Source organism: Carassius carassius, chromosome 7 (assembly GCF_963082965.1).
Source record: "Carassius carassius chromosome 7, fCarCar2.1, whole genome shotgun sequence".
In the NCBI taxonomy this organism is placed as follows: domain Eukaryota; kingdom Metazoa; phylum Chordata; class Actinopteri; order Cypriniformes; family Cyprinidae; genus Carassius; species Carassius carassius.
This window is the reverse complement of record NC_081761.1, coordinates 21,489,330-21,501,134: the sequence shown is the minus strand read 5'-3', so window position 1 is coordinate 21,501,134 and position 11,805 is coordinate 21,489,330. Positions and strand designations below refer to the sequence as shown.

The 11,805-nt window shown below is 38.8% G+C and overlaps 1 protein-coding gene across 1 annotated transcript in view; it reads left to right on the top strand.

Annotated features, from left to right (window-relative positions):
• Positions 1-2,068: 2,068 nt before the first annotated feature.
• Positions 2,069-11,805, top strand: part of ppp1r9alb (protein phosphatase 1 regulatory subunit 9A-like B) — a 32,899-nt gene continuing 23,162 nt past the window's right edge. The window contains exons 1-7 of the mRNA XM_059554190.1: positions 2,069-2,277; positions 4,370-6,418; positions 10,428-10,560; positions 10,659-10,779; positions 10,916-11,020; positions 11,336-11,564; positions 11,648-11,794. Of these exons, the coding sequence (XP_059410173.1) occupies positions 4,538-6,418; positions 10,428-10,560; positions 10,659-10,779; positions 10,916-11,020; positions 11,336-11,564; positions 11,648-11,794 (2,616 nt within the window). The 5' untranslated portion in view covers positions 2,069-2,277; positions 4,370-4,537. The remainder of the gene's footprint in view (positions 2,278-4,369; positions 6,419-10,427; positions 10,561-10,658; positions 10,780-10,915; positions 11,021-11,335; positions 11,565-11,647; positions 11,795-11,805) is intronic.

The following is an 11,805-nucleotide window of genomic DNA, read 5'->3' as shown; positions in this document are numbered from 1 at the left end:
TGTGAGATTCCATGGTTAATTATAAATGATATCTCAATGTATTCATTATCAAACGCCCCCATAGCATATCTATTGCAAATAATTGTCTCAATAAATATTTTGAGATTTCATTGTGTGGGCTGGTTTTCTGTACAGAGATAAAGCCTAGAGTTAGACCGGGAAGGTTTATAAAAGAATTCCTGCTGAAACTTCAGTCCAAGACCAGGGTTTATTTATATCCATAATGAGGTCAGAGAAACTCTTACAGCCACTGACATATGCTCGCAAGTACAATAATCAACACTTCACTGTTGAAAATCAATAAATAAAAGAACAAATTTATGTTTTAATGAGTGTTTAAATGTCTTTTCCCCCCAGAAATGTTTAAATCTTATTTTCACCAAAACATAAAGTCTCCCTGAATTAAACTAAATTACTCTGGCTCTGTGCATGAGTGTTTTTTTTTTACCATCTCTAATTTGCTTCAAACAAGATTCTTTTATTGTGAATACACATGCAACAGTTAATCATTTCTATTTAAATGTGTGAACTATATTTTATTCCACTTCAGGCTAATTTTCTTGAATCTCTCTCTTATTCTCTCATCCTTGCTGCCTCTATGATTGGGTGATATTTTTATAAATCTAGGTCCTGAGGCCACCTGGGGAAAACAGCACCAAATTCAGGCCATGTAACAAACCCGGGCCGAGCAAAAAGGACTTCGACAATGATGCGTCATATCACAACTTTCACCAAACAGAAACAAAACACATGACATAGTGAAACTAGCAGCTTGAGCAGCACAGGCTGTATCATTCATCAAATCTGGATTTACATGTTAAGCTTTTTATTTTTTATTTTTTTTATTGGAAAAGGAATATTAAAGATAGGGTAAGTGTTTCTGCTTTTTATACTTGCTAAAACTCGTTCTTTTTTTTTAAAGGAATGCATTTTGGACATGCATTTTACATAACTGTGGGCTTGGATAGTTTTCTCACTGATGCCGATTATAAGTGGCACAAAAGATCTCTTAGAATGAACCTCGTGACACTAATTAGAAAACTGTAAATTTCTTAGTAGCATGGCAAAAACAGTGCAATATATTCAGACCTGCAGCACAATCTCACAGAGCATTTAATTCCGATTTATATTGCTTAGTGAAATACAGAAGTACACCCTTCAGTGGCTGGAATATTTTTTTATTATTATTATGCATCAGTCAATCAGTTTTAAATGGAACTGCATGCTTCGGTTATGCTAATATGTCACTCTGAATAGCGGCTCAGCAGAGATAATCTACTTTCAATATGGAGCTGCAAAATGCCATCTGTTAGAAGCTTCATATGGTCACACATTACACTGAAATTTACAATGGAACACAGTCGACACTAAGACAAACAGAAGGAGACAAAATGTCTGGTTTACCATAAATCTTTATGATATTGGCAGTTTACAGTGTCAGTAGTGAACAGTGCTTGTGCCTTGATCTCCTTTCTCTTACATTATTCTCAGATTTATGTTTTAATGACATTTATCTGCACGCATTGCTCCTTTACTTTTCTTTTGTCCTGTGCTCCACTCGACTCATCTCAGAAGCACTAAGATGGTGACCTACTTGTAATTGTCAGGGAGATTAAACTCAGATATGGCATCTCTGTGGCCCAAAGAGCTGGTGTGTGGAACATTGTAACTGTTTCATCGTTTCACCCCCCCCCCCCCCCCCAAAAAAAACCCCCAAAAAAAAAAAAAAACTAAACAGGTATAACTGTGTTTAGACTCTACCTTCAAATGATTAAAATGTTTTAAAACATCTTTCTTTACTTGGGAAAGCTTTGGGGATAATATTCTTTCATACATTTGAATCACATAATTTGGGAAATGTAGCCTATTTTTGTCATTATTCAAACAGGCATATGTAATGTCTATAATAGGCTACATTAGCCCCAGCCCTTCTCTGAATTTAGCTGTTACTTTATGGAAGAGATTACTGGCTTTCCCACGGTTGTCCAAGTCTTTTTTCTTTCTTTCTTTTTTTCCCCCCCTCTCTCTCTCTCTCTCTCTCTCTCTGCCCCTTTGTGCGCGCGCTTGCCTTACTCGCGAGCTCCGGAAAGAAGCAGCGGGTATGACGCTGAAGGAGGAGCGCGCATGTGGGGGATAAGGTTTGTTGAGCTGGTTACATTCAAAGAGAAAGACGTGTAGACATCGGAGAAAGGAATGACGACGAATTGTCTAAGAAGTTTGTGATTGTTTGGTCATGGTTTCTCGCATCTTCCTTAAGTCAAAATGAATGAAGTTCAGGTAGGTTTAAACTCGTTTATCCGGCCGTGTTGTTTTCGAAATTGGAAAGATAAACTTCCTCACAGAAACTTCAACTAGTCAGGCTTCATTAGAGGTGAAGTCGGTTACAGCGGTCAATGGGAAAATACCTACTGTCAAAAAGAAGGTGTAAATGTGGACATACGATGTACTTGAGCACCTGCTACCTGTAAAAATGCTAATTTAAAAAGTAATGTAGGGCTATGCTACTGTATAGACCTGTCAATTGGTTAATGGTAAGGCAAATATTACATACTTATATAATAAAAAGCAGTATGCACAATTTAAGGATGAATATTTACACCGAAATATTTTTAAAGTTTAAGCAAATGTTTGAAAATTGATAATTTATGAGGAATAAGGAATTATCAATAATCCTTTGCATGAACCATACGTTTGTTTGGATTTTATTTTAAAATATATTATTTCTTTCTTTCTTATTGTCATATTACATAGTGTGTTTCTGTTATATTTCATATAATTTATCCAATGTTAATATTATTGTGAGGTTATGTTTACCCTGGTGGTGTTAATGTGGATAACAGTGTCCTCTGTCCTGTTATTAAAGGGCAAAATTGCTGGAGAGGCCTTGCATGCAATGCATTTTCCATGTGTGCTGTCATTACATTTTCAAATAACAAATATTTTATTTGATTATTAATAATGGGATATCTGTGTGACATAATTTTTCATCCCCAATGGGAAGGGGGGTGCCAAACGTGGTATGGGTTTATCGCAGCATGCCGATTTCCCACCTTCTGAACAATCTGAATATTGATGTTGTAGTTGGCTCGATCCTCCCTATTCCTGGACCTCAGGAGATGCAGGGTGCCATTAGCCAAGGACTCAGAGCCCCACTTCCTTGGCCTTAAAAGAAAACCCAGCGGGAAACTGGACACTCACTCAGGTGGTTTTGGTGTCTGGTCAGACTGGCCGGACCTGAATGACCTCCAGTGATACTCTAGTGTGTAAGAACTAGAGTATCACTGGAGTGGGCTCGGTCTGACTCTGGGACGGTGAGGGTCTCAGAGGATATCATTACTGACCCCCTGATCTATGTCAGAGCTACAGCTGCATTTGGTGGATATAGCCCCCTACTAACATCTACAGGTGCCTGGCAAGCTCTCATGGATTTACATCAGTATCAGCAAAAACAACACTGGACAGGATTGAACCTTCAGGCAAAACATGCTTGCTGTCTTCCCTCTGCTGAACACTCTGTGATTTCTCAAGAATACAGCACTTAGCGAGGACATTGAGGACACTGAGCTCAGGTTCCTCACTGTCTGCATCAAACTGCAGAATAGATCACAGAAACATAGCCACATATCCTGAATGGCTGTCATGCTTACAGAGGAATGAATACAGCACGCCACGACAGAAGAGTGGACTTGATAGTGAAAGACATATCAAACTATTTACCATCTTTAGTAAGAATATTCAAACATTCTTGTGTAAATTCATTCATGTTTCAGTATCTTAACAGTAACTCTGAAATCTTTTCTCATCTGTCTGCTAACACAACCAGATGTTATTGTGATTAATGAGGAGTCCAGAGAGGTGTTTGTTTTGGAGGTTGCATGCACCTTTGACTCTAGTATGGAGGAAGCTTTCATGACTAAAATCATTAAATATCAATCACTCCTAAATACCATTTCAGAAATAGGTTATCAAGGCCGATTACTTGTTTTTATATTTGATAAGTTAGGATACACACAGGTTGGTTGTAAGAGGGCTTCAACAACTTGGGATGCCCAGAATTAGGGCCAAAGTATTGTGCACTGTCTGCTATTATAGGCAGCCGTCATATATGGAGAAGACGCTGTTATTTATACCCATAAGAACTGAGTGTTATGCTTAATATTTTTTAAGACCTGCTGTATGCCACTGGTCCATGATCTTGTACATGTATTTAACTGCATCTATAATATTTATGTCCTTGTAAGTTACTTCTTTTAAGTGGACTTAAGTAGATTGTTAAAATGTGTGCAATTACAGTGCAAAAGAGTGTTGAGGGATAAATAGTTGCTGTGAACTTCAGATTGACAGGTGTCTTCATTTCTCTTTCCTGTAGGTAAGAGCGGTTTGCACTTCGTCAGTCATTTGGCACTGTCTGTATCTGCAATCTCAACAAGTGTGAATGAGGACGTACCATGCTCCTGGATATACGCTGCTTTTTTAGTCCCAGTTTTATCTATTTTACTTACTGAGACCTTCATATCTGTTGTATTCACCTGTGATCATGATTAAAAGTGAAAACAAAAGTGAACGGGCACTGAGAAGTGCATCTCCACACAGGAATGCTTATAAATCAGACTTCCATTCCATCAAATGCTCATTTGATGGAAGTGTACCAGTCAGCTCGCATTCACCCTTCTCCAATGGAGGCACTGACTCCCGAGGCAGACCGTCGGGCAACAAAGTGAACAAAATAAAAAATATATTCTTGCAAATGGATGAAAAGCAGAGTCAAGACAGTCCTAACATCAGCAAACCCACGTCACCCATTTTTCCACTGGATTCTACCCCTTACAGGTCCAGTCTGAGTAGTGTTACCAGTCTAGATTCAGCCTCCTTTGAGGCATGGAAAACAGAGGATGCTTCCATTGACAAGGCAGCACTGGCTGAGAAGTTCTCAATGACCAGGAAGATGTTTGAGAGTGGCCTTAAAGAGCAGTCTCCAACAGAGAGATCTGGCTCTCCAAAAGTTATCTGGCCTCAGCTAGTGGAAAGACAAGACAGGAAAGCATCAGTTACTGGAGAGGGAAATGACAAGCCTAAAGAGCTAGAGAAACAGGCAAAAGAAAGGGAGGACAAGGAAAAGGGAAGAAGCGAATGTGAGACACCACCACATAAGCTGAGTGTGTCAATGAATGCCGGACCAATATCCAGACGTCTGGAGAGTTTTATGTTGGACAGTGATAGTGAGTCCCTGTCAGCAGCTCCTTCCACAGAATCCCATAGTCCCATTAGTCATTCCCAGTCACCCTCTGCTGCTAGCGACCATTCAGATCCCCCTTCATCACCAGACAGCTGTAGTTCCCCTACCTCTTATTCACCATGGGCTGATTCTCCTGCTGAAATATGTTTGCCCAAGTTAAATGGTTCAGATTCACATGGTGCCCCTTTGAATGGAGTCTGTTCGAAGACATTACATAACACTAGTTCCACAGCTGAAAAACATATTAAGTCCTCAGAAGATACAATCTCATCAGAACCCACTCTTGTGTATACATGTGGAAAGGTCCACCACTTGTCTGCAAGGAGTACCACTAGTCAAGCATCTGTAGCTGATCCTGCACTTCAAGAGCAGCAAGGTGAAGGCAAGAATAGTGAGAAGGTTCCTGGTTTGTCCACGGTCAGAGCTGAGCTGGTGGTGGTGAAGACCGAATCATCGGAAAGCGAGGGCAATGAGGAGGAACATGTTGAGGATGATGTTTTTGAAGAGGCTGGCAACGAGAACCAATCCCCAAATTGCAATTCTGAAAGGGTGTTGACCAGCAGCGAGGAGCTCCAATTAACATTCCTTGGGAAGGAATCAAAACAGAGCATTAGGGAACATGAGGAGGAATGGAGGGCGTGTGAGGAATCTGTACAGACTGTAAGAGAAAAAGACCATAGAGGGGAGGGGAAGTTTCTTGAGGAGAACATAATGGATAAGGAAGACGAGGAGGAGGAGAAAAAAGACAACAAGGAAGTAGAACTAAAGACAGACCGAACTGAAGAGGAGGCAGAACTGAAGACTGTTATGAGGGAGAGTGAGCAGAGAACTAGCAATGTTGACGATAAGGAACAGCAGGATGAACAAAGAGAAGGAGAGGATGAGGAAGAAGATGAGGGAGTAGAGGAAGCTGTTGAAGAGGAGGACGATGATGAACAAGAGATGGAAGATGTCTTAACAGGAAAAGAGAGGCAACAGCAAGATGACCAAGGATCAATTGGGAAGAGATCTTTAATTTGTGGAATTGAGAATGCTGCTTTTGTGGATGACAAGGACAACAGGACAGATTTGGAATGTCAAGGGAAGGAGGAATTCCAGGAATCTGAGGAACTTCCAGGACTCTCTGATGAGGAAGACCTCACTCCAAAGAGAAAGATCAAGTTCTCTACAGCACCAATCAAGGTATGTCTCACCCAATATTACTTTGTTTACAAGAAACTCTATATTTATGTTTTTTTTTTTTCATTTAGCTTCAAAATTTATTTGTTGGTCCCTCTGAAATGGTTTAGAAGGTTTTTGTTAGAGCCTGAAGGAATTAGCCTGCCGACAGTGACCCAAAGCTGTGTTTGCACCTTTAGCAGATGCCCGTGGCTCAATTCGGTCAGCACCTCAGTTCTTACTGTCACAAAGCATGTACTATCACCACTATTATTCATAATTATATGACAAGATCCTACTTGCTTTAAGGTATTTGGCACCCTTGTTCTGCGCCAAAACACAAACAAACTTTACTTTTAGTTTGAGAAAAACATTATACTTGTTTCACTATTTTATTGGTTTTATTGATATTTTATTTATTTTATTGATGTGACTTAGTCAGGGTTCATGCTACAGTTTAAAATACTTTCTACCCAGAACATTTAAGATAACAGCTCTCAACCAAGGTGCTGTCTGAGCTTGCATTACTTCAGGCATGTAATATCCTCTGTCTCATGTTCTGACAGGTTTTTTTGTTTTGTTTACAGAGCAATGTGTCATTTAGTTCCATATCTCAGGGCTTCACCTCTGGTCTCAGCTGATATGACTCTCACACTTTGAAATTTCATGTAACAAATAAACAAGATTTTCTCAAATAGAAAATTTATGTTAAAGCGATCACTCAAGTCTCACTAAAACTGTTTATAGAAAGTTACTGTTGCGTCAATTTAATCGATTAGCATACAACTAACTATAATATGGAGTTCAGTGTCAGAATGCAGACTCGCAAATTTACAAAAAAACTGGTTTCTAACCTAATTCATTGCTTGATACAATGACCACTTTTTAGAACTAATAAACCAATCACTGGATTTGCCCAGGTTTACCAGGTTATTGGTATGAAATCTCTGGCACGTCAGTATTTTTTGTCTTGTTTTCCAGTACAAATAGTTAAACATTCGTAAATCAAGAGATGTTTACTTGAAAACCCAAATAATGTAAGATAAAGATAAAAAAAAAAAAATGTGTCAATGTTAAATGAGTTTATGGTTAAAATGAGGAAAAATAGCAGCCAATAGACTAGAAAAAATACTTACGTAAAGTGCATGAATGGAACCCTGGTGTCCTTGCCAAGCTTAATTCTTGGCCCTTATCAGTTTTGCCTGTTGAATTGACAACAAAAAGTCACAAAGTCATTAGTGTTTTCTCATGTGTCTTTTTTTACCCCTACTTGTCTTTGGCTACAGGAGACTACTGCTATTCAATACAGATTTTCACATTTTAGTCATACTGTATAACAGATCAAAGCAAAACACAACTCTTTGATATCTGTCAGAGACCAGGCACTGGGTTGTATCACACAGAAAGTGCATTGTGCTGTTATTCATGTGTCTGACTTTGGGACCTTTCAAATGTGGAGTGTTTTAAAAGGATCCTGTTAAGGGAAGGAAAGGTGTTCTGTCTTTGTGTGATTGGAAATGGATAAAAATCATCTCATCATCTGTCTGTACCAATTCAATGCTGTGGAAGTTCTTGCATTTGCATATTATTGAGAATATAAATCTAATATACTAAACCATTGATCAAATTAATTCAAGAAAGACTTATTAAATGTGTTCCAGTAGGTGGCAAAAGTCCACTGTTTTGACTGCCCAGTCAATAACTAGAGGCTGTATGTGTTTGTGTGTAAGGGTTACATTCCCCCTGGACATTGCAGTTGTTCTTAGCACTCTTAAAAGATCTCTTAAGTTTGGAAACCAGGTCATGTATTTCTTTAGAGCACAGCAGACTGAAGATGCCTTGGATTTATAGTCTGGGTCAGAACACACACCAAATCAGAATACCATAGCTCAGTGTTTAATGTGTCACTCTTCCCATCATCCCTTCCTCCTTGTTATGTCCTCCTCGAGCGTGTAGAGTAGGTCAGTGTCAGTTTGTTTGCTGTGTATTTATAGAAATGGGATGAGTGGGTGGTAACTAACATTTGTCTTATGCTATGATGCATTTTCTCCCTAAATCTGGAAGCTTGGGTCTCCCTTTGTAAACATATAATAGGTTTCCTACATGTTTGGTTTTGACATTTTTGTTTACTCAACCCTTTAGGATGTGCCTGTTTCTGTATTTGTGGAGCTCTTGTGTTTACTCATCCTGTTTTCGATATATAGGATCAGCAGGAAGTGAGTTGCCTGTCTCATATATGTTTTGAATGAGGATTTCCTTTCAACAGATGTGTGTGTTGGACATCTTTTGATCTGTGATGAGACAACGGGCTTTAACTATTAGCTCATTAAGTGTTTTTTGTCTTCTAGACAAAATATAGTGTCTTAAAAATCCATCTTTTTTTTTTAAATCACCCTTCAAAAAAGATCATTCCAAACCTGTATGAGTTACTGTATTCTGTGGAACACAAAATATGATATTTTGAGAACTCTTTTTTTTTTTTTTGTCCATACAGAAGAACTCAATGGTCACCTGTTGGTTTCCATAAATTACATTAAAAGTTTTACATTTTAAATCCCATTAAATTATTAAAGGGCAGGATTTATCAATTATTTTTGCTTGACTTGTTCTTATTGTACCTTGTTAACAACTAAGTTTGTTTTAATGCTGCCAAAGGATATTTCTTTTTTTGGAATGGTTTAGTATTTCATTATTTTAATATTTCTTGGTCATGGTGCTTTTATGCAATTCCAAATGTGGGATTCAGGTTTGACGCTCGACCTGAACGCTATGACATTTTGTGTTTTCCTTATTGTAAGTCACTGACGGACTCTCTCATCCCAGGAAGAAACAGTCCTGTGTTCTTGCTAAAAAGCCATGGCTTAAAAGAGTGAGAGAGGGAGGGAGCGAAATAGAAAGAGACACTGTGCTTGAGCATGTTTGGGAAGAAAAGGACATTGTTCAGAGGTGCACGCTTACTCCATGACAACTAGAGTCGCTAGACAAAAGAAAGTGGGGAGAGAATAAATAAAGGGAAGGAAAAATAGAAATGTTGTGGAGGAAAATGTATGGAGGGAGAAAGCAAAAGTAAAATGGTATAAGACAAACAGAAAGGAAATGCTGTTACTCTGCCATGTCTAATTGATTTTGAGGTAGTGTTTTCCTTCTGTTTAATTCTAATGCTGTACTCAGTCCAAGTCTGGTGCCAGTATTAGGAATGTATACTATTGACTGATCTGCTTTTTAACTGCCTGTGTCAGCCTAAGTAAGCCAATGAAAAAATGCTGTGGGCATGTAATTTAGCTAGCACCTTCAATAGGGTGCGGTTACTCTTACCTTTGTACGGCAAAATTCTGCAGGTGAAATGCAGCATCCCAATACATATCTGCCTCAGAAACCAAGGCCTATAAGTTAACCTTTGAACATGCAAATTCACTATTTTAGCCAATATAAAACTGTGCTTCATTGATATTGACAATGGACTTTCTTTTCCTGTAAAATTTCACAAGTATGTTTTAATACTGCAAATTAATAATTTTCACTTTTGTAACATTATGTGTGGAATGAAGAATTGTATTGGTCACTCTTTTTTCTTGTGATTCAAAGAATAGATACTGGCTCTTTCAAGCTTGAAAAGGGTTGCAAAAAACATCATAAAAGTAGTCTACGTATATAACTTAAATTTCTGTCTGTTCCTCACGCAAAGCGATTGTATCTCTTCAGAAGACTTGTAATACAGCTGGAAGTCATATAGACAACTTCTATTAATGTGTGTTTTGAGCTTGAATGCCTGAGTGCTTATTCATCAGGATGTGTCAAGTAAAATACCGAGTATTAACATGTAAATGTGGGCAGTCATAAACAGGAAGATTTCAATGAGTCTGAATGACTCATTTATTTCAGAAATGATATGGGTGGACTTTGTATTATCAGAACATTATTTTACATCAAAATTAATTGTGAAATCAATAAATCACAGATTCAGCTATGCAAGGTGATGACCTCTGCGTGGGTGTTCACAGGTGTGTTATTTCATGTATTTCCTCTTCTCCAGGTGTACTTTACCTTCTCTAATGAGGATTATGATCGCAGAAATGATGATGTGGACCCTGTGTCTGCATCTGCTGAGTACGAGCTGGAAAAGAGGGTGGAAAAGATGGATGTTTTACCAATCGATATTCAGAAAGGTTTCTATCACAAAATGTATTTCCCTTGGTTTGAAATTCCGTAGAAAATGAATTAACTGTAAAAGTATTATATTTGAGATGGCTGTTTTGTTATGTAGGAAATGATGGCCTGGGAATCAGTATAATTGGTATGGGAGTTGGGGCAGATCAAGGACTGGAGAAGCTGGGAATTTTTGTTAAGACCATCACCGAAGGAGGTGCAGCTCACCGGGATGGACGGTAAGAACTTGTCTTTTGACTTGGACTTATTAAATCCAGAATAAAACAGTCTTTGTGTGATAGCGAACAATAGGAGTAACAGATTATGGTTATTCTGCTTTCAAATAAAACAAGCATTGGTGTTTTGTCTTATCAGAATTCGGGTAAATGATCAGATTGTGGAGGTAGATGGAATCAGTCTGGTTGGTGTCACTCAACTCTTTGCTGCGACTACATTGAAGAACACCAAAGGTCTGGTCAAGTGAGTATCGACACACAAAGCTGAACATAAAGTGACCTGTTTGCAGTTTTAGCTAAAGTTCACTAAGGTTGTGGGTCCAAGCCCCCCCAGGATAAAACTGTGAGCTCACACCATCCTTGATCAAAGCAGCTCACTCCACGTTGCTCTAAAGGGGTTTTCCGTGTATGATGTAAGTTATGAACATGCATCACATATTAAGGAGGAAATGTCTGGTAATGATCCACCAGGGGCAAATCTAATCTCATAGTCAGTATAATACCAGCAACGGTCATAGTCCTAGAACCACGTGAAGGAATTTTATGTCCTCCAATGCAGGTTTCTCATTGGCCGGGAGAAACCAGGAGTGGAGAGCGAAGTGGGCCGTCTGATCAGTGAGACTTTACAACATGAGACAAGCCCTGGAAACCAGGAGCCAAAAGATGAAGACCACTATAAACCAAAAAATCATCAGCCACAGGATGAAAAACCGATTTCTCAAATCCCTGAGCAAAATCATGATCAACAGGAAATTGAACCACCGGCTGAAAAGAGTGTTGTGCAACAGGTATGTGCACATGTAAAGATAAGCTTGATGTATGAATAAATGAGTCACTAATCATTGTTGGGCCCATATTATGACTGATACAGGATAAACAGAGAGAGACCGAAAAGAAGCAAGGGGCGGAGGATGCATCAAATGACTTGGCACAAGAAGTGTTTTCACAACTGAGAAGCCAAGGCGTTGATCTACCTGAAGACATCGATCCTGCTGAGCTAAGAAAAAAATTCAAAGAGGTATAATGTGA